A 22,912-nucleotide genomic window follows, 5' to 3' on the forward strand; every position below is an offset into this window, starting at 1 on the left:
CCCTTGGCTCAAATTCAAGGTTCTGTTGGAACAGAATCAGACACTTACAGTAAGCTGTTAAGTCTTACTTTAAAGCGTTCTCTCTCTCCGTGTGTGTGTGTGTGTGTGTGTGTGTGTGTGTGTGTGTGTGTGTGTGTATACTGATACCTTGGGCTCTCTGTACTTGTCTTCACCTTGTTTAAGGCAGGATCTCTGTTGTTCGACACTGTCCTGCATGCTCCAGGATAGCAGGCTTCCAGGGACTGTCTTGTCTCTACCACCCATTTCACCTTAGGACCACTGAAATGACAGGCTACCATGCCCACTTTTATGTGGGTTCTTAGGAGTCAAACTCGGGTTCTCCTGTCTGTGCAGCAAGGGCTCTATCTCCCAAGCATCTCTCAAGCTCTTAAGTTTTTTAATAATGCAGAAGGTGATGAAATGTGTGCTATATTGCAAAAGAATGGGCTTCCCAGCCCTTGTGAGTGAGTTGTGTGAAAAACAACACTATGAGTGACCCTGTTCTTCAAAAAAATACAGTCTGAAATAGTCTCCGAGGCCCAAACCCGTCAGGAGCGGAGTTGCAGCGAAAACACACACCAGACAGGACTAGAGTCTGCATTGAGCCTGGGTCTCGACTATCTCAAAAACCCCACCCCTGTCACTGGTGTATGAAGAAATCTGCTGGGGGCACCTCACTTCTTCCCAAGGCTGGGCAAACAGCACTAGCCACCACTCTCTGGTGAGTGGTAGGTGGGGCGTGCGTGTGCTCTTTGAAAAAAACAACAACAACTGCCCAAGGAGATCCTTTTCATGTCCTCCCACAGGGCTCTGCACGTGCAGACCACACAGCAAGTGGTCTATCCTGTTTAAAACCCACTCCCCACTCATCTGCTGGTCATTTGAAGACTCGTGAACGTGGGAGAAATCTGAATCCTCAAGAAGTTTATACCCAAACGCTTACTGAATGATTAAAAATACATAAAAAGGAATCACGTAATGGTACCCACCTAGAATCATGGACTTGCTTGGTCATTTATAAAACCACATTGGTCAGTGATCTTGTCAAGCAGTCAAATGAAACAAATATTATTTTACAGATCAGGAGACTAAGAAAGGCCAAAGAACTCCTTTATATGAAGTGGCTGAAAGGTAGGCATACTCGGGATTTGTAAATAGGCCAACAGACAACTGCATAGTTCTATTATACCACGTTAATTTTCCTAACATCTAAGCCTAGACTTGATTGTTAGATTTACTCTAATGCGATGCACAGACTTCATGGAATTTGGCAAGAGCAACCCCAGCTCTTTCCCTCCTTACCTTGTGGTTGACGCTGGTGAAGGGTGTGTTATCGGTGATGGTCTCAAAGGGAGACCGAGCCCCGTTGCCATCAGTGGGGGCGGCCACTTCCCAGCTGAACTGCACTGATGTTTGGTTGACGCCAGCCTCCCTGCAGCGGTCCTTCATGACAGCATACCTAGGGAAGTGGGGGTCGCAGGGGGTGACACAGACCAGCGGGTAGCCTGGAGATGGGGCTTTCTTGATTCCTTCCTTTGCAACCTCTTCCACATGATCATAGTCAGCAAGGGTGACGACCTAGGAGAAAGCAGGAGAGCTTCAGGCTGCTTTGAGGAACTACCTCGGCCTTCCTTGAGACCCCACAGCCTCTTCACTCACAACAGGAAACTCTGCAGTTCCTTGCCAGGGAGAGGTTAAGACACTGTAAGTGGAGGAGAGCCTCCCAGAAGCTTCATCATCCTATTAGCTGCATTCTGGAACCAGAGCCTTATCTCTTACGTGAAAAAATATTCTAATTCTTTTACACAACAGACCCAAATTCTGTTTCTAATGGTCAGTTGCTATTTTAGAGTTGCATTAAACTGTTAGTGGCGCATAGAGGCATGCTTGTCCAAAATAGGAAAAAGTAATAATGAAGGTAGTGTATTTGTTTCATAGTCAAATAAGAGACAAATTTTGAAATAATCTTCTCTTCTGATATATAAGAGACTAGTTAGGGGAAGATAGCAGAGGAGTTCTGGTTACTTGACTCAAAGATTCAGTGTCCACTGGTGACCTTTGGGCATTTGCTTCTTAATGGCATTCATTCTATTCCTCCCAAACTGAGAAACATGGCACCACATCTCCACATATACTTAATTCCATGTGCAGTAACTCTGGAGGACAGTGGACATTTCTTACTCTTCCCACCAAAGCAATTAGAAGATCCACTGAACTGCACTTTCTATCTTTGACCAATCAATGTGGCGATAGTTTGGTCTTACATCAGGAATGGGTTCCTCCATCTTTCACACTATTAGCATTTGTGCCAAATAACTGTTTTTTGTTGTTGGGTGCCATGCTGTGCCCTGAAGGGTATTTTGTAGAGTCTGTGGGTTCTACCCACTAGATGGTCATAGAACCCTGTGTGAGAGATGTACCAAACAGAAATGTCTCCAGACATGGTTCAACATTCTCTGTAAGGGGAAGTAGGAGGAGAGATTCCCTTGGGAGCAGTGCACACTGGGATCTATCTCCTCCCCAGTTCTCGTCGCCTGGCTGTGGAGACACAAAACCAGCCATCCTTTGGATCAAGCAACTCACAATGGGCGGTGCTGGCAATATGAGACTTCCTGCTGCCTCTTGGTCTAGAATTGTCACAGTAGCAGTGGTCACGTCCCCAAGCACTGCTTCCACTGGATCATCTGGGCCAAGGACCAGAGAAAAGGATTCATGCCATTCTCGATCTTCATTGGACAGGATCTCAACTTTGAAGAAGATGTGATCCACACCTTCACCAAGGAACGAACAGAGCGGTCAAAGATGAGGGCGTGAACTACAGAGTGCAGGCTGGCACAACTCGGACATGACATTAAAGCATGCCCTGTCCTTTCAGGGGCTTCTCGTAAGTGCAGTGACTGCTAAACACTGCAGACCCGTCTTGAGTGAAGACTGTTTTATAGACCAAATTCTACCTATGGCAGAGACTCGGCACTGTGCAGATTTGCTATTCAACACCATACAAGGATTAATGGCCCCTGCCTGACACAGGCTGGCTGTAATAAAAATCTATGATCCGAAGTACACTTCATCCTGGTTACTTTTTTTTTTTTTTTTTTTTTTTTTACTTTTTGCTTAATTTTTCTTTCCCTTTTACACTTATGCGTGAGCTCTTAGGTGGCTATGAGAGCTTGCATGCCACCTAAGAGCTTGCACACAGATGCCCTTCAAAGCAAAGGCTCATGCCTACCAGGCCAGGCTTTGCAAAGATAATACCACAGAGGACCAGATGCCGGACGGAGGCAGCAACGGCTTTAGTTCCCTCCATCTCTCGTGAAGTGCAGAGCAGTAAGGGCCTTCCCTCCCTCCTTCTCACATTTGGTCTATGCTGCTTCTGGCCTGTCCTCCCTTCAGAATCTTAAACAACAAAAACAGACACCCAGTAGACACTCAAGGCAGGGAACTTGTGCTGCCTAGTTTTCAGTCAACTTGATTCAAGCTCAAGTCGTTGGAGAGAAGAAAGACAGCTGAGAAAATGTCTCCTTAAGATCAGGCTGCGGGCAAGCCTGTAGTGCATTTTCTTAGTTAGTGATTGATGGGGGAGGGCCATTGACAGTGGGTGGGGCCATCCCGGGGCTGGTGGTACTGGGTTCTACGAGAAAGCAGGCTGAGCAAGCCACAGGGAGCAAGTCAGTAAGTAGAACCCCTCTATGGCCTCTGCATCAGCTCCTGTCTCCAGGTTCCTGCCCTGTTTGAGTTCCTGTCCTGAATTTCTTCAATGATGGACTATGATGTAAAAGTGTAAGTCAAATAAACCCTTCTCTCCCAGCTTGCTTTTGGTCAAGCTGTTTCATCACAACAACAGGGACCCTGACTAAGACAGCTGAGAGCCCTGTAGAGCTCCAGTGAGGTGTCTGAGCTGCAGGAACCACCAACCATTTCTCTATCAAATCAATGCATCGGACAGTCAAATGGTTATGACTTATTCTTGTCTTCCCTCTTCCCAGACCCATCACTATTTCTGTCTCTAGGATAAACTGTTTTAGGAAGCTTATGACAGGCTATTCTGTTTCCCAGTAGCTGTAAAACCATTTGTACAATGGGATTGTGTGTCTTTCAGAGTTTGATAAGCCCTAAAGGGCCCAGGACGGTATTTCCACCATCCATCGAATGGAATGGTGTATGCATATGTTGTATCTGTCTTTAAAATCAAGTGCTGTTTCACTCAACTAAACAACTGTCAAATAAACCCAAATGCTCAGTGTGCTCTATGAATGGTACTTTTTTAAAAAACTAGCTAATTTTTTACCTGTAATCTCAAATATATATTTAGTAAATGTTTTATATTATTGTGGCTATTCTATTCTAATTTAATAGCTCATCATAATCATTTATTCAAAGATGACATTTTCCTCTCCACTAAGAAAACCCTGCCTGGGCAATAGTGGTGCACACCTTTAATCTCAGCACTTGGAAGGAAGAGGCTGGTGGATCTCTGGAATTTGAGGTCAGTGTGGTCTACAGAGCAAGTGCTAAGACAGCCAGAGCTACACAGAGAAACCCTGTCTCTCAAACAAACAACAAAACAAAACAACAAACAAAGGCGAAAACAACAAGATCCCTATAAATTGGACAGGTTGGAAGGGAATGGGGATCTTAGAGAATGTGAGGGACAAGAAAGGACAATGGGTCGTGAATACGAACAAAACAAATTACATACAGGTATACAAATATAATGAAACATATTCTTCTATATAATCAATAAAGGCTAACATAAAAACAAAAAAGGAAACCCAAAGACTGAAATTGGCACTCACTTACCAGGACTGAATTTCAAGACTCGGCTCTTGGGGTAATAGTCTACACCAGACTGGGCAGAGCCATCCCGAGTGCTGCAGCGGATCTTGGAGGTCCGATTTTGATCACCTCGGCGGATGACCTTGATGCTCAGCACTGCCGTGGCATCTGGCCCTGTGGGCTCCCGGACTTGGTATGCGGCTTCTTCAAACTCAATTGTAGGGGCTATGGAAATGTGGGCAGGAAAATAAGAGCAAGTTAGAATAACTCAGAGCAGGCATCAGACTCCCAAGGAAATAGCTTGCAGATGCCTGTACCAGCCAAATGGCCGGCACTCATAAAGATCAACCAGTGCTTACCCTTGAGCAACGTTTTAGACAAAGGAACTCATCTGGGCTCCTGTGAGCATTATTTCTCACATGATTCTTATTAAAAGCAAAAAAATGAAGAAATGTCCTAGAGACTTTAAAATGCATAAAGGCCAAGCTTCCAACATTCAAAGAATGTTTTTAAATTAAAGCTTTTAAAATTAAAGTTTGCACAGTTTATCAAGTGACTGAGACATAGAAGGTACTCGATAAATATCTATTGATCAGTTACAAAAATTACACACTACAAAGGTTTACAGTGCATCTCATTTACATGTTTCTTAAGTGTACCAACTCCATTTCTGCACCTTTGGACTTTGTCTCAGTGTTTAGATCTTCCCTGTGCCCGCTGTTTCTAAGTTCTAAATATTTATTTCAGTCAGTATAGTTAGTTAAGGAACACAAGCTTTCTTGACTCAATATGGTTTGAGACACTATTTTGTTGGGAAATGATTAATAATAATAATATTCATTTTATACCTTGAATTCAAATTTCATGAAGAAAGGAAGGTTAGGACAGTGGTAGAGAAGATAACATGATGGGAAAATTGAGAGCAATTATTAATTTTATAATCATCTTAGTGTATTTCAGAAATTCTCATCTGTTTTTTCTGACGTTCTCAGAAAGTTTCACTTTGACTTAATAGTTCTAGGTAAGAGGTTCTTTGAAACACTGGAACATTGCTGAATGGGGTGAATTTGTTACCTTTTGAATCTTTTTCTTTCATCTGTATCTATATATATGCACATGTGTGTGTAGATGCCCATGGAGACCAGAAACAAGCATCGCATCCCTGTGACTGGAATTACAGGCAGTTGTGAGCTAAAGTGGCTGCTGGTAACTGAACTCCAGTTCTCTGCAAGAACAGCCATTGCTTTTAACCTTAGAGCCATCTGTCTAGCCTCGGCCGTGTTGAGTCTTGATCATTTGGGTTTTCTTTGTATCTGAGAAAGGTTCACCTTGGGGGTTGAACCTAGGTTGGTATAAAGGGCTAATTCAACTACAAAGCGCTCTCTCTCTCTCTCTCTCTCTCTCTCTCTCTCTCTCTCTCTCTCCCCCTTTGTCTCTGTCTTTCTCTCTGTGTGTATGCTTGTGTGCATGGGGAGGCAAGATGTCAGCTGCAGGCAGTGTTCTTCAATAGCTATCTACTTTTTTTTTCTGAGGCAGGATCTCTCACTGGGACCTAGGACATACCAACTAGGCAAGGACAGTGGCCAGCGAAACCCAGGGCTCTTCCTTGTTTCCACCTCTCAGCACTGGACATATAAATACATCTGGCTTTTTATGTGGATCCTAAGGGATTGAATTCAGGTCTTGACCCTCAAGCATGAGGGTCATTTTACCAACTGAATAATCTTCCCAGCCCCGAGGTTGGCTTTTCTTACTGATGTCCAAGATGGTTTCTGACTTTTCCTTAGGACCTCTAGGAGTCTTGCCACTCTCAGAGTAGTTAAAATGCAGGTTCCAGAATCCAGTTAAAATCAAGGTTCTCATCCAGTGCCACTGCTTATAGCTGGGTAGCTAAGATGCAAATTAAGTGCTTTGCTTATACTCTGTTTTTTCACATATAAGGTTAGCAACGTCTACTTCAAGGATTATTGCCAGAATTAAGTAAAACAAAGTAATACGACACGCTTAACAAGTACAATAAACATTAAGTAAAAAGTGGGGATTGCATTATGTATTCACCTGTTAAAATAATCTATTTTAGCTGGGCGGTGGTGGCACACACCTATAATCCCAGCACTCAGGAGGCAGAGGCAGGTGGATCTCTGTGTGCTCGAGACCAGCCTGGTCTACAGAGCTAGTCCAGGACAGGAGCAAAGCTACACAGAGAAACCCTGTCTCAAAAAACAAAAAAACTACAAAAAAAAAAAAAATCTATTTTAGTAAAATAACGATGTTTCGAATAAAAACAGGTGCTGTTTTCCTTGGGTGTCTGGTTACTCTGTAGGTCACTTGGTGTTAGAATTTAAGGTTGTTTATCTTTGTCAGTTTGAAAAGTCAATTAGAAATTAGACTTTGTCAGGCAGACAGCAGCGTTTCAGATCAGTTCTCAGGACTCAACTACATCTGATTTATATTTCCAGTCCCCCTGCCAGACCTGTAGTGACTTAGGTGACTTCTATTCACCGTTTTAAAATTCCTGTCCTAGCTTTAAGCATATTTGTTCTCTATCTTTGACAATGTAGGGCATAATGAGACTAAGGATTCCTGTGAACTTACAGGAGCCCCACAGAAGGTGGTCATTGGTTACAAGCATTCTATATAAATATCCAGGTTGCTATAAGTAGGTACTTTTTTTTTTTTTTTTTTTAGCAGTATCCCTTTCAAAACACTAGTATTATTCATAAGCCCTCATGTCACGTCCTAGCAACCTAAGTGAGGCTAGTGATTTTAGTATGTGTTTTTTGCTTGATATTGTTTGCATTGATTGTAGTTCCATCTTATCTAGGTCATTATCCCTTATTACTCCTGGACAATATCTGATAACCATTTCTTTGTACATAGTCTTGTATTAGGTTAGAACCTTCTTATTTAGACAAAAGGGGGAGATGTAGTGGGTTGCCATTCCAGCCTTGGCCTGGAAGTTCCAAGCCCCATTAAGGCTTCGGTAATGTTCACACCTACAAGGCGGGGCTGAGAGAGGATGCTGAAGATCCAGGATCCAAAGGAGAGGCTTCTCTTGGTTCCAGGACCCTGGACGCTGGAGATAGACTGAGCAGAGTTCTCCAGAGAACACCGCCAGACTGTGCCATACCTTTGCCAGACCCCACAACCTATACCTTCATTTGTAAGTTACCCCACAAAATAAACCTCCCTTTTAACTATGTGGAGTGGCCTTAATAATTTCACCAATACTAAAGGGATTCTCTTCTGTTACCATCTTCATCATTGGATATGGTGACAGTGGCCATGCTGTTCTTCCCGACTCTGGCTCCACTCCAGTGGTTTCCAAGAGGATGGCCAAGGTAGACCCTAAACTGCTCCTCAGGCTCAAACATGGAGTCATCATGGATGTAGACAGTGCAGTTCTTTGCCTACAACCAACACACAAGACAAAGTCAGCCTTGGAGGAGGAGACCAGTGAGAGGCAGTTTTTTAGATGATTCTTTTCATTCTTTGCAGCAGCAAAGAATTGGCACAAACCCGAAAGCATTTTAGCAGTCTCACTTATAAAATAAAATTTTAATTCTAGCAGTTTGTGCCTGAGTAGGATGTACCTATATGATAAGGCTTGTATTATAAAAACACTCCAAACCATTTGAAATTTTTGGTGAGATGTTATGAAAATCAAACCAGTACAAGAAACAACCCACCATAGCACACCTGCAAACATCAGTGTGCTTTCCCTTATGATATCTGGGTGAATGAAGACGTTTGTACATGTTAAAAAACCAGAAGTCTAATGATAGGAGTCAGCATATGGCTCTTCTTCCTGGAGGGTTGAATAAATTCCTTTTCTTTTGTGAAAACTGAATAATTTTGTAAGGAATTCAGAAAGGCAGGATCTCAGGTTAAAGACAACTTTAAATGCTGAAAAGCTTTCCAATCTTCTACCTAAAGTATGTCATCTAAACACTAGAGAAGATAGAAACCTGGGAACAGAATCTAAGTTCTTGGTGGTGGTCAGAAGCCAAGCATTTCTCAAACTGAATATTCTCCACTGAGGACCATGTCTCTGAGAAAATGTAAACCCAAATCATAATGTTTTTATATATAGCAGCCTCAGCAATAGACTCATGAGCTAGAATGTGGGATATCATCACCTGACCATTTTAAATTTACTACCCAACTATCTTACACAGGCTGTGTGTGGGCAGGAAGGAGTTCTAAATCATACTTCCCAAATCATGCTAAATGGCAAGACTTCCCCACGAACATCTGTATGTGGCTTCTTAACATCGTTTCAAGCTCCTAAAGGATAGCCTTTCCCTTCAACATCTTTCCTACAACAAGAATTCATTATAGAATATATGAATTTAGCAGTGACTTTTCAATCTTTTAAAAAAGATAGTTTTGTAAATGCTAACTCTGAAGACATATGCTTAATAAGCCAAAGAAAATGAAGCTTCCAGAGTACGCTGAAGAATTATGAGAGATTATAGACTGGGTACCATATGGTCTATTCAATTTCTTTTATTAAATGAAAAGCTATTTCTCGAGTAGGCAGTGAATTTTTTTTTTTTTAGCTGAAAACAAATACAGACGTGCAGACTCAAAGCACAAGAATGTATCTGCAGTATTTGTACATGTTCTTAAACTGAGGTGCTAATGTGCCACTAACAAACAAAATTCCAAAAACTAGCACCAGCCTTTGTGTGTCATGACTGTCTAAGGCTTTCTTTACTTTTTGTAGTGAGGATGAGCATAGGATGAGTCAGGAGCCCTCTATAGCAGGTGAGGTCTTCTTATGCCAAGTGTCAAAGGGTTAAACCAGGGAACAAGGTTTTGATCCATTTGGCTACATCAAAATGTGACACTTCTGTTGAGCTAAGAACATTATGGTTAATTTTAAAAAGATAAAAAAAGCATATAACCATAAAAAATTAAAATTGAAATTATACATAAAAAATAAATCTAAACCCTTAGAGATTCCCATTTAAAGGATTTCCCCCCTAGATTTAGGAGTTACAGAAAACAGTAGACAGAAGACACAAGAATTGTTATTTATGTTCTTTGTGTACACTCACATGAATGTGAAAGCACATGAGAAAAAAAAATGTTCCTATATATAGTTTAAAATTTGAACTTAGCAAATACCCCTTATGTCTTCATAGCCAGGAAATTGTAGTATTAATATATATCATATTAGAACACATCCTTGCTTTTAATTTTATATTCTCATAGTAATTTATTTTTTTAAGTAGTTCATTTCTATTTTTTAGATATCTATGTGCATTGGTGTTTGGCCTGCAGGGATGTCTGTGTGAGGAAGTCAGAGCCACTGGAACTGGGAGTTAAAGACAGTTGTAAACTGCCACGTGGAACCTGAGAATTGAACTTGGGCCCTCTGCAGGAGCAGCCAATCCTTTTAACTTCTGAACCATCTCTCCAGCCCCATCAAAATTGACAAAATTCAACTATATTATGAAAATTTGATATTTATTATAAAATTTTAGTTAGGTTAAAAAAAATGGCTAAAGTTGGTTTAGGTCATGGTATTGTATCAGAGCAATAGAAAACCCTAAGTAAGAGACTGGAGTCAGAAGTGGGGTATTGATGGGATAGACCTGACCATGTGTTTTAGGAGGATTGTGGAAGGACTTTGGAACTTTGGGTTAGAGAAGCCATTGAATGCTCAGAGGTTAATGACCTATTCCCATGAGAACACAGAAGACAATGTTGGGAACAGTGCAGATGACAGAGGCCTCGCTTGTAAAGTTCCAGAGGGGAGCAAGACTCTACTTATCAAGACCATTTATGTGATATTTTGAATTCAGAACCACAGTATGGCAGGAATGAGGAGTCTACAAGTGACACTTTACTCTGCTGCGTGGTGGATTTAGACTTTTGGAGTTTAAAAAAAAAAAAAAAAAGGTTTCTAGGCTACATGCTGCTTTGATAGAATTGCTTCTGATAGTTGATGGTACACATGGCTCCAGACCCAGAGCTGGTGGTAAACTGTACCACTGCCATGTTGGGAAGCTGAGGTGGGCGGAGCCAGCAGCCACAGCAGCGTTTCAGTCTTACAAAGATGGATATTACACAGAGAATCTGGTTTATGTTGTCTTTGGGATTTTTAACTGCAGAAAAAGATTTGACCATAAAAGCTGTTGAGTTAAACAAATATGTAAATTTTAAAGGTACCTTGACTTCAAAATTTGGATATAAGGATATGTTGCTTTGGAAAGGAGTCTCTGCTTTTGTTTCCACAGAAAGCCAGAGGCTGTGGGTTTGTTCCAGATTAAGATACATCAGGTTTGATCAGCCAAGACCACCTGAAAGGTCTCCAATGACACCATAGCCCCGATCATCCAACATCCAAAATGGTTTCAAGGCAACTGGCTCAGAGGTTTACCCTCACGGACTACTCCATAATCCTAAAATTTTCTTTGTGTCCCCATAAGATTCAGCGCCCCCCTCCAGCAGGAAGTAGTAAGAGAAACTATGCCCACATTCCCAAAATTATCAAGCTGGCTTTGGAGATGGAATTGGCTCACTCCTTCTCTAAACCCAGAAATATTGCTAGAAGAATAGGTTAAGAGATTCTTGTGTCCCAAATCAGAAGAGCCCTCTGGTGTGGGATAGAGAAAAACCAATATTTTATTTAAAACAGGTTAATTATAAATGCAATCTCTTTCTAAAGATAAAAAGGGGATATGATATAGATATAATAGGATAAAAGGGTAGATTAAGGAACTTACTTAAAGAGCAACAACTTGTTTAAAATGTTTTACATTGGTATAGACTTTAGTCTATTGATACAAACTTAAAGTTAATTTTGTTGTACTGTGTGCATATTTCCACTCATGTTTAAGATATTATGTTTGTATAGCTCATTTTAAATTGTAATGGATAATTAAAAATAGATTAATAATTAGTCATCTATGATAATCATACTTGTAGCCATATTACTTAAGTCTTCTACATATACATAGAGATATTTCAGATAAATAGGTAATCTTCAAATACTTCAAAGACCTACAGAATATGGCATTTAAAATATTTTTAAAATTTATACTTTCTGGACAGTGAGACATGTCTGCTCCTGGCAGCACCGTTTTACTTCAGAGAGGAGGATGGGCATTGAAGACACTTCATATGGAGTTTATCTTCACCTTGGCAAAAATAACCATTTGGACAAGAAACTGTTCTTGCCTGGACTGCTTGATCGACTGGACATGCAGGACCCATAGAAAGGTGACCACTAAACTTTGCTTGACAAAATGGTCCTTCAGGTTCCTGCTTCACAGAGGAAACTGCCAGACATTCTACAGGACACTGAGAGAAGTGACCGAGAGTCTCTAGCCCTGTGGGCTGAAGACAAATGCCCCAACTTTACAAAGGAACATTAGGTTACTGTCCAGGCTGCCAGCTGTCTCTGTCTACTCTCGCAAGACTCCTGAAAAATGCTTACATCCTTCTCCCGGTTCTCAGGTAATATTATAGCCTTCTGAGGTCTTTGATATGGCTGAAGAATAGAAAGTTATAATTTCCTCAGTTATGATAAAAGATAAGTTAGATATAAAACCTTAGACTCACAAAAATAAGATAGATAGGATATCTTCTTTAATATTGTAACTGTAATTCTTGCTTGATAATTGTTTTGTTATATGTAATTGTACTATGTAAAAGTTAAAACCTTCCTTAAAAAAAAAAAAAAGAAAGAAAAGGGGAAGTGCTGTGGATATTGCTCTGTGTAAATAAAGTTCTGATTGGCCAGTGGCCAGGCAGGAAGTATAGGCGGGACAAGAGAGAAGAGAATTCTGGGAGGTGGAATGCTGGGTAGAAAGAGACACCGCCAGCCTTTGCCATGAGAAACAACATGTAAAGTCACTGGTAAGCCACAAGCCATGTGGCAAAGTATAAACTAACAGAAATGGGTTAATTTAAGATAGAAGAAGTAGATAACAAGAAGCCTGCCACGGCCATACAGTTTGTAAGTCATATAAGTCTCTGTGTGCTTACTTGGTTGGGTCTGAGAGACTGTGGGACTGGTGGGTGAGAGAGATTTGTCCTGACTCTGGGCCAGGTAGGAAAACTCTAACTACATTCTATAGATGCCAGTACTGTGGGGTGACCACCAAGGACATACCGGCTTTGGAACGGAGCTGGCCTGAGCCTAGGAGAAATGCCGCCATCAGGGCCCTTGGGAGCCCAGGATTGTGAGAGAGTCTCAGATGTCTTTCTGAGAACTTTCTACACTGTTGAATTTGGGTTTTGGTTTGTTCTCACTGTAGCTGTGTCCTGGTTTTCTCCTTTCGAGGTAAGAAAAGTATTTAACGTATCTTTTATTTTTATAAGAGCCCACACTTGAGACTTTGAAATTATAGAGAAACTTTGGATATCTTCAGAAACTGAACTTTGAAAGAAACTTTGAATGTTTTAAAGGGACTGAACTTTTAAAGTGTTTCAATTCTTAAAGACTATGGGACTTGTAAAAGTTACAATCTTTTATATTCTGATATTAATATTAACAATGCCATCTTGTCAACAAAGGAAAGATTCCAGTTGAATAACAATGTGCTTGTGTGTCGAGCTGACACGGGATCACTTGTACCAGCCAGTTGTTTTTTTTTGTTGTTGTTTTGTTTTTTTTGTTTTTTTTGTCAACTTGATGCAAGCTACAGTAATTTGGAAAGAGGGTTTCTCAATTGAGAAAATACCTCCATAGGACTGGCCAGTAGGCAAGTCTGTAAAGTATCGTCTTCACTGAGGGTGGTGCCAACTCTGGGCTGGTGGTCCTGGCTGGTATAAGAGAGCAGGATGAACAGGTCATGAAAAGCAAGCCAGTAATCATTGCTCCTCCATGGCCTCTGCATCAGTTCCCACCTGCAGGTTCCTGCCTTGATTTCCCTGGATAATGGATTGTAAGCTGTAAGATGAAATAAACCCTTTTCTCTCCAAGTTGCGTTTGGTTGTGGTGTTTTATAACATCAATAGCAACTGTAACCGAGACACCCACTAAATGGTCACATAAAACAGTAGCAGAGAAACACAAAGCAAAATGACAACCAGCTTCATTTTTATTATACTACAAAAAATGGAAAGGGTGAGGAATGCCAATGGCAGGAGAGGATGCAGACTGACCGCACTCTTCATACATGTCCAGTCATGTTCTGGAAAGTTCTCTGGAATTCCTTTATCTAATGTAGTGTATGTACATCCTAGGATCCAGCAGTTTGTTTAGAAGATAAATCTCTAGAGAGATTCTCACTCAGGCCTTGGAAATGCACCCTGTGAGGCTGGACACTGAAGCATGATTTGTGGTGACAAGAGCTAGGGGGTCATTTGGTGTGGACACACCGGCTCCTTACTATTCCCAGGCATGCATGAGTAACAGACTAGGTACACGCCATGAAATATTATATAATAGCCAAAAGTGCCAGATTCGATATAGACCTAAAAGACACATGCAGAACTTGAGACATAATGCTGTAAAGACAGCAAAAGAATAACATTTTATAAATAATAACATCTAAAAAGATTTTTTGAAATTATATTTACTTGTGTGTGTGTGTGTGTGTGTGTGTGTGTGTGTGTGTGTGTGTGTACGTACAGGAATCCATGGAGGCTAGAAGAGGGAGAAGGATCTCTTGGGGCTGGAATTAAGGGCAGTTATGACTACCTGACATGGCTGACTGCCTGACATGGGTCCTGGGAACTATATTCAAGTCTTCTGGAAGAGCAGTAAGTATTTTTACCATTTGTTATGGCCCGGCCATAACAAAACAAAACAAAACAAAAACAAAACAAAACCACCTTTAGAGAAAAAAATACAAATAGGAGCTACAGATGAAACAGAGCAGGTGAGGAAGGGAACGGACAAGCCCGAGAGGCGGTGGAGGAGCTTTGCATGGAGTGAGGACCGTGTGCCTTAAACAACGGATGCACGCACCTGGCTCTGCCACTGAGACTGAGACTTGGACATGGCTATAAATGCAATTCTCTCTCAGTCCTCCCTCTGAGACACCATGAAATTACAGGGAACAGGCCTCTGAGAGGACTGTGAGATTCAGAAGCCACCATATCTGAGACACTGAGTTTCTCCCTTGAGAATGGCTTTAATTTAATGTAAAAGGGTGAGTAATAACTTATGCACACTGTCAAGACAACCCTTGAAGCTGTATAGCGCACACCTCTTAGGTCCTATGTTGGGATATATATTGCCCTGGGACAAAGACCTTCATATCAGAGAACTCTCTTTCACTGTTTGCTGTTTAAGTGACATTGGGGGTTTCTCTATTACAGTTCCAGAATAAGAGGTCTATGTTTGATTCTTCTGGATTCCATCTATGCTTCCCAGCTCAACCAATGATGTATATGTTTTCTTGTACACAAAGACAAAGTGGAAATGATGGCATTATTAGTAATTTTATCAATCTGTAGAGAACTCTTAGAGTAGATGGTATCTAATTTACTTCATGGACAAATCAAGGTTACAAGGAGGTTAATTTCATCTTTGAGCCACCATGAGCCCACTTACCTTCTCCCCTTTCAGAAATGTAATCCGTGAAGAGTCTGTATTTCTTCTTTCCTCAAAGTCCTCCATGACCTGAGCTGAGTGGCTCTGAGTGTAGCACCTCACTGAAGACTCATAGCTCAGGTCCCCACTCCGGATGATAGGAACGTGCAGGACACCCTCCTTCTCCTTCACTAGAAGCAAATCCTTGGCAAACTGCATGCTGGGAACTGGGCAAGGGATGGGGAGATGGGGGCCTTGTCAGTGGGAGACAGAAGACGCAGCAACCACAGTGGCGCTCCCCTGAAGGCCAACACAGGACGGCGAACACTAATGCAAAGGGGGCCTCAAGCATGGCTGTCCATCCTACAACACAACCGCCGCTGCTGATATGAATGTGATTCCAACGAGCTACACGAAGCTGACTCTGTACCCATCTTCCCCCAGCTTCAGAGTGCGGTTACTACTTCCAATACAAACAGGTAACACACACAAAGACAGTATGGTAATGATTTGAATATGCCACATAGCCCACTTTCCTCCTATGGATACAGTAAGAAAAACACAAACCGAGGCTGATGACAATTGAAGGCCCCTCACATAGGTCCTGGGTCAAGGAGACACCAGGGAAGAGCAGAGCTGCTAGCAAAGAAAAAACCAAAACGAACAACAACAACAAAACAGGCTGGATCAATGTAGAGGGCTTTGTTTTCATTTGCTGTTGTTGTTGCTGCCAGATGTTACTTACAAATTGAGCCAGAGATCTACATTTTTCTCCTAAGTTAATATCAACAGTAAATAAAATACCACAAAGAAATTCCACATAGGTCCAACTTATTTGGACCAAACAAACAGGCTGAATTTCAGAGGTTGTAATTGACCTGTGACTGGTGCTACAGTGTTAGGTGCTCTCTGAAACCTGATGAGCTTATTTGACTTCAGGAAGGAACCCCAAGGAGAGGTGGTTGGAAGCAAAGGAATTAGAAGAAACAGACTTGACCTTCCAAACTGGCTGTATGACAAGGTAAATGACTTCGACTCTCTGAATTTTGGGTTTTTAAACATGCAAAGCAAAAATATGAGCATCTCTTAGCATGGTTAAGAGGACTGGCTTTCCAAAGATAACACAAGCCATGATACTCAGAGTGTATGTAGCACAAGGTTCAACAGGAGTCAATCAAATATGGTAGGTTGAATATATTTTGGTTGGCATGTGCCCCAGCCTCATGCTTCTTCATTCAGGGAATCATTTCTCTCTCTGCTGCCTCAGTGCCCACGGTGATGCTCTACATTAAGACCTTTCACCAAGCCCAGCATTTGGTTAACTGCTGGTTATTAATTTCTCCATGAACAGTGCAAGGAGAGAGAGGCCAAAGCCTCCTGAGATGAATTTTGTGTTCAGAGCTGTAGATATGCAACCCTCATGCTACTGTCACTATCTTCTTGGCTGCATTCTGCATGAGGCCTCTCAAAATTAAAAGAAAGGGGTGCTGGGAGCAGCTCGCCACTCTGCCAGTTCATACCCAGAAAGTTCTGTTTGCCTTCAATTGGCTCTGGCTTAGAAGGATTGGATGGAGCAAGGACAAACCCATCCTGTCAGAATGGAGTCTCCCGGGTATCAATGATGACCACACAAACCGAAAGAGGATGCCTCCTCAAACAATATGAAGCCTAAGTGGAAATTAGTGACTGCATCTTAAGAGTGTAGGGGCCTGTCATCCGGTGCAAAGTGCTTGACACCAACGGAGGTGTGTTGCCACAGGGAGAACAGAACAAGCAAGGAAACTGTGCTGCTCTTGGCCTGTGTTGAGAGCTTTGGATGGGTTTTGGCCAGCCTGGCAAGCTCCAAGCCAAGTGATAAAGTTAAGGACTGAAGTGGTAATATTTTTCTCATGCATTAACCAACCCCAGATTCTTCCAGACTGTAAACACTCTTCTCTCCCCATCTGTGACAAGATAATCACTGTCACTTCTATCTATCTATTGGGGGTTTGAGGGATGGACACTTCTGACTGTGTGCACAGAAAAAAAAAATCCTTGTCTTTAAGAAAGCCCCCATCACCAGGAGGTTGCAAGAGACAACACAAGACAGCAAGGTGAATGCAGAACAGGCTGTGCACACTGCTGACGGTGTAGGTCATGCTTTGTGTTTAGGACTCTCATACATATTGATGCCATCTGTCAAGTGCTTTTCAGAGCAATGCAGTCCTAGGAAGAGGCAGCAATGGCCAGGGGGATGATTTTCCAGGATTTCAGGGGCCCTCTCTTTCTACTGATGGGGTGCATAGATGCAAAGGAGGTTATTCCCTAAAGGCATGTGGGCTTGCTGTGGTATAACACATTTATCATTGAGCAGCTCTCTTAGCACATTTGTTGTACATGACAGACATATTTATTTATGTAAGCCTTAGATCTGGAAATAAATCTGTATCTGTTATTGATACAATATTGAGCACCATATTCAGGCACATAAAATGTTCCATAGGCCCTATTATTCTGCTCATCTTTTTGGTCACTGACAAAGTGAATGCAATAACAATGCTTGGTATGTGGTGGCCTCCTTTCAGGCAATGGTTATGTTGGGGAGTTAACAGAAATTTCACCTCTGATTCTTTGGAGTTAATGAGTAAGCTCTATTCAGTTGTACACACAGGGATAAGTGATGTCAGTGGCTACAAGATCTTTGTTGTCTGCCAGTAATACTCATATGCACATTAGAATCTAATTTCAGAAGAGGTAAATAAAAACAAGAAAACCTTCTAAGATGAATTCCTTATTTAGGGTTCTGAATTCAGCACAGTGGAAAAAAGATAGAAGTCCCCAAGATTATGTCAGAAATGTGAGCAACTGCCCCAGAAAGGTGAGCGATTGCATTTGTAAGGTAAAAGCTGCCTTCATAAGGTCCTCAAGTTACAGCAGACATTGCCACTTAGAGGGCAGATGCCAGCTCCAGCAGCATGGCGGAAAGGCAGCAAGGCAGGACCTTAACTGGGTGGAACAGAATGGAACAGAGCTGAGCTTTGCCTCTGGCTCCATCATCTCTTCACAGGGTCTTACACAGACTCTTCAGATTTTAGTGTCGTCACATGTGAATGGTTGCTGTGATGGACAGATCTAACATGTGTAAAGTCTCTACACCCAATAGTGTGTGCAGTGAAGGGCCTCAACAAAAACTAGTGATCACAAGGAAGAGAGGTGACCATCATGAGAAAATCCCGTTGACTACAACCGATCACTACAGTAAGTTTGGGGATTTCTTTTCTGGGGATAATTCTTGACATAAAACTCACGTGGTAGCCTTCCTAATAGATCAGAAACATTTTTTGTATATCAGATTCCCAAGATTGCAACTCTAACACCTACCAATAAAATGTTGGGGGAAATCCATTCCCCAGAGTTCATTTACCAATGAAGATGGTAAGTGTTACTGGAGTTTGACCAGTTCATATGGTAAATTATAGACATGCCAAGAATACATGAACATGGAATAACATCTACTATGTGGCGCATTACAGAATTGTCTCTGACATTCTGAGGAAAGTAGAATCTCAGGGACACAAAGCAGACACGTGGTTGCTAGGGCTTCAGTTGGGGAGAGACTGCCACAAGGGCATGAGTGATGGTAGGGTATGAGACTGTTCATCTTTATCCTGGTGACATGTATGTCGCTGTTTACAGAGTCTCTAAGACTCTTCTCCTAGTGCATATGTTTAAACTTATTAAGTTATACCTTGATGAATTGTTACATATATAGATAGATAGATACGTACATACATACACATATAAACACACACACATTTATCCTGAACAATGCATAAAAAATGATTGTTTCCAGTGATGGGGTCTAGATAATTGAGAGGTAGGGATATAAGGAATATTAAATTTTCATAGCGTGTCTTTTGCCATTTGTAGTTTTTACTACTATATACATGAATATCTAAAGATAAATAAAAACATAAACATTATCTTGTGGCTTGTCTCTTCCTATTTTAGGGAATTTTTTCAACCCTGACTCTGTCGTCAGCCACTGGGGCTGCTGATGACAGTCCTCTTGCCTCACTTGGAAACTATGACTTGATATCCAATTTCTGTACCCACATATGGATCCAGATGTTCTGAAATGCTAATTTCCTTCACTCCTTCCTGAGAAGCAGCTTTCGTGTTCAGCCTCACTTACGTGCATTATGTCTTCAGTGGTGACTGCATTTTGGTCATATACTGCTTCTACTCACTGGTGTAGACCATTTTCACTACTGCCGATATTACCTTCCTAAAAAAACCAAACTTGTCCCTCCTGCTCATAACCACATATTGCTCCCTTTGCAAAGCCCTTTGGCCAGGACACAAGGCCCCATAGGACCTGACTCACTGCAACTTCCTGTTCATGCCTCTGTTCACCTGCTGTCCTGTTCATTGCAGACATCAGCATTCCAGTTCCCCAAATATGCATCCCTCAGTATTTCTCACTCGTCTATACTTACCTCTCATTTGTGATAGGCTTTCCTCTGTTATCCATGAATAAATTCCTATCAGAGACTCCTTTGTAAAAGCTGCCACACCAGACACCGAACTTCTTGAACATAAGACCTAAGGCTTACACATCTCTCTGAGCCCAGCAGAGTATTGTCATGAGTGGTTGTCTCCTCCATGTCTATGCAAGTATACATGCATGCATTTGCACATAGATATATGTATAACATATATACAAACATGCAGATTTCATGAATGAAAGCATGAATGAGATACAATGTAACATGCATTGGAGTTAAGAAAATACAGAAATACACTTTAAACTAGCAGTAGGCATTCCCAGTCTCTTACCGTCTTGGAATGTGTCATTAATCGCAATGACAGCCTGAGAGGGTTTGGTCAGTTCAGCTCCTTGTGCTGAACTGAGGAAAACCACAAAGGTCTCCAGTCCTTCAATGACTGGGTACTGCGTGTCATCCAAGATAGTCAAGGTGCAGTACTGCGGGAGAGAGGAAAGCAAACTTCAGAGAGGGCACGACACCCATCGCTGGCATCTTTCTCTGTGCTCATAACTCGAGTTTATTTTTTATTGAAATTCATAATGATAATCTCATTATCACATTCTTACAGTTTCTATTCTAAGCTGGCATTGTCAGAGATTTGATGGCAAAGAAGATCCTTTCATGAATTGGTGCTCATTTGCATATGTTTTAATGCATTTTTTACATTTATCTATTGTGTGCAAGCACACCATGGTACAAGTGTGAAGATCACAGGATAATGTTCAGGTGATGGTTTTTTTCCTTCTACCATGTGGGTACCGGGATCAAACTCAGGCCATAAGTTTTAGAGGTGAGGGCTGTATTGCCTGCTTCTGTTTGTATGTGTTTCCAAAGAAAGAAAGGACTGAAATGTTGTGAAGGGCTTTTACTATTTGGAAGCAACTTGGAAAGCAGGCAGAAACTGCACTGGAAACATTATGTGAAAAAGGTCTAAAGTGGAGGTCATTGGGTCCCTCCCCTTGGAGCTTGAGGGAGCAGAGTGAGGAAAGATTTTAGGAGCCAGAGGGGATGGAGGACTCCTTCAGAACAGGGTTCGTGGGCTCACAGAAACCGAAGGGACAAGCATGGCTTTGCATGGGTCTGCACCATATCCTCTGTGTATGTTGTGTTTGTAGCTTGGTGGTTTTGTGGGATTCCTCACAGTGGGAGCAGGTGTGTGGTGTATGTCTGACTCCTACCTGTTCCTACAACTCTCCCCTCCCAGTACCTTGTCCAGCCTTGGGGTGAGGGCTTTTGCCTTGTCTTATTGTGTTTTGTTTGGTTATATTTGGTTGCTGGCTCGTGGAGGCCTGCTCTTTTCTGATGGGAGATGGAGGGGAGTGGATCTGGCGGAGATGGAAGGTGGGGAGGGGGGAACTGGGAGGAGGGAGGGTGGGGAAGGAAGCTGTGGTCAGGATCTATTGTAAGAGGGAAGAATCTATATTCAGGAAGGAAGAGAGGGAGGGAGAAAGGGAAGGAGGGAGGGAGGGAGGGAGGGAGGGAGGGAAGGAGGAAGAAAGGGAGGGAGGGAGGGAAGGAGGGAGAGAGGGAAGGAGGAAGAAAGGGAGGGAAGGGAGGAAGAAGGAAGGAGGGAGGGAGGGAGGGAGGAAACTACACTAACAACAATGAGATTTTTGACTTTGAGGTGCTTTGGTGGCTGTGGACCTACCTGTTCAGTGATACCTGGCCCAAATTCCACCTTCCTTGAGCTAGGGACATAGTCAACTCCTGGAGTGGCAGAAGCTGGGTCTGAGGGACGTGTTGCACACCACACAGAGGTGAAGGTAGAAAGGTCAGTGCCATGGCGGATAACTGGAATCTTCACTGTGCCTGGATTAAGGTAATAGTGATTTTTAATGTCCAACCCTGAGCCAAAATATCAGAGGGCACCTCAGGACATGAACATGGCTGAGAGGTGTCCCTTTCCTGGACACCGAGGTCAAAAGGAGACTCACAGGAGGAGTGGGGTGGGGCACTGAAAAAAATAGCCTTTGGGAAGAGCAGGTTTCACACCTACCTGAGGGATCGCCTGCCACCAAAAACAAAACAAAACAAAATAAAACAAACAAACAAACAAAAAAACCCAAAAACCAAGCCTATTTAAGGGAAAATCCCCTGAGACGAGAACCTCAGCTAGAAAAGTCAGCACTGAGCTCTGGGGCCCTGGAGCTCCACGTTCTTAATGAAATGTTTCAACTGGGTTGATTTTCCTATTTTACCCAGCAGTACACACATCATTACTTAAACCATATGGGCTTATTATCTTAGGAACAAGCCTCGTCTTTTGGGTTCACCATAGTTGCAGTATCCTAAAGATATTTCATACCTCATAGCTATATAATCTTTTTTTTTTTTTTTTTTTTACATGAAGTTTTTTTTAGAGACTTATTTGCTGGTTTTTATTTTAACTGTATGAATGTTTTGCCTACAGGTATATATCCTACTGGTATCCATGGAGGCCAGAAAAGGGTGCTGGGTCCCCTGGAACTGGAGCATCCACGTAGTGCTGGGAGCCAGACCCAGTCCTCTGTAAGCGAGGCACTTAAACACTGAGTCACCTCTCCAGTCTTTAGGTGAATAAACTCAGATGATCTGGGTAACTTCTCTGGGCCTCGATGTGCTTTTTTGTGCAATGTTACCTGATCCACTGAAGATGGAGTTAGAAGGCACAGAGCACACAGGACACTGTGCTTGACATTCAGTATGTGTTAAAAACACTAGTCCTGGGAACTGGAAGATGGCTCTGTGGTTAAGAGAGCTTGCTGCTCTTACAGAGGATCTGATGTCACCTCTGGCCTCTGAGGGACCTGCATACCTGTGCATGTGCTGTGTGCATGCGTGCATGCATGTGCATGAATGCGCGCGCACACACACACACACACACACACACACACACACACACATACACAATCTTTAAAAAGTGTTAGTTCCCAGTATACCACAGAATCTCTTCAAAGATATAGAAGGCCTTGAGCTTCAATACAATTGCTGTCTCCCTCTACCAGGGGCACATGATAGACTTTGAGACCCTTAAGAGCCACCAGAAGGAAGGGGCCTTGGCTCTAAAACAGCATAGAGAAGAGATTTACTACTGTCTTCTTTGGGATGATATATAAATGATTATGCTCCA

At 42.2% G+C, this 22,912-nt stretch overlaps 1 protein-coding gene across 1 annotated transcript in view; it reads right to left on the reverse strand.

The window, feature by feature from the left end:
- The window catches only part of Fras1 (Fraser extracellular matrix complex subunit 1), a 417,436-nt gene that overhangs the window by 24,401 nt on the left and 370,123 nt on the right, over positions 1-22,912 (reverse strand). Inside the window, exons 57-63 of the mRNA XM_036200993.1 lie at positions 21,452-21,612; positions 20,093-20,240; positions 15,296-15,501; positions 8,030-8,186; positions 4,801-5,001; positions 2,584-2,771; positions 1,303-1,578 (exon numbers count right to left, since the gene is read on the reverse strand). Coding sequence (XP_036056886.1) covers positions 1,303-1,578; positions 2,584-2,771; positions 4,801-5,001; positions 8,030-8,186; positions 15,296-15,501; positions 20,093-20,240; positions 21,452-21,612 — 1,337 coding nt within the window. The remainder of the gene's footprint in view (positions 1-1,302; positions 1,579-2,583; positions 2,772-4,800; positions 5,002-8,029; positions 8,187-15,295; positions 15,502-20,092; positions 20,241-21,451; positions 21,613-22,912) is intronic.

The sequence above is a fragment of the Onychomys torridus genome, chromosome 10 (genome assembly GCF_903995425.1).
Source record: "Onychomys torridus chromosome 10, mOncTor1.1, whole genome shotgun sequence".
Classification (NCBI taxonomy): domain Eukaryota; kingdom Metazoa; phylum Chordata; class Mammalia; order Rodentia; family Cricetidae; genus Onychomys; species Onychomys torridus.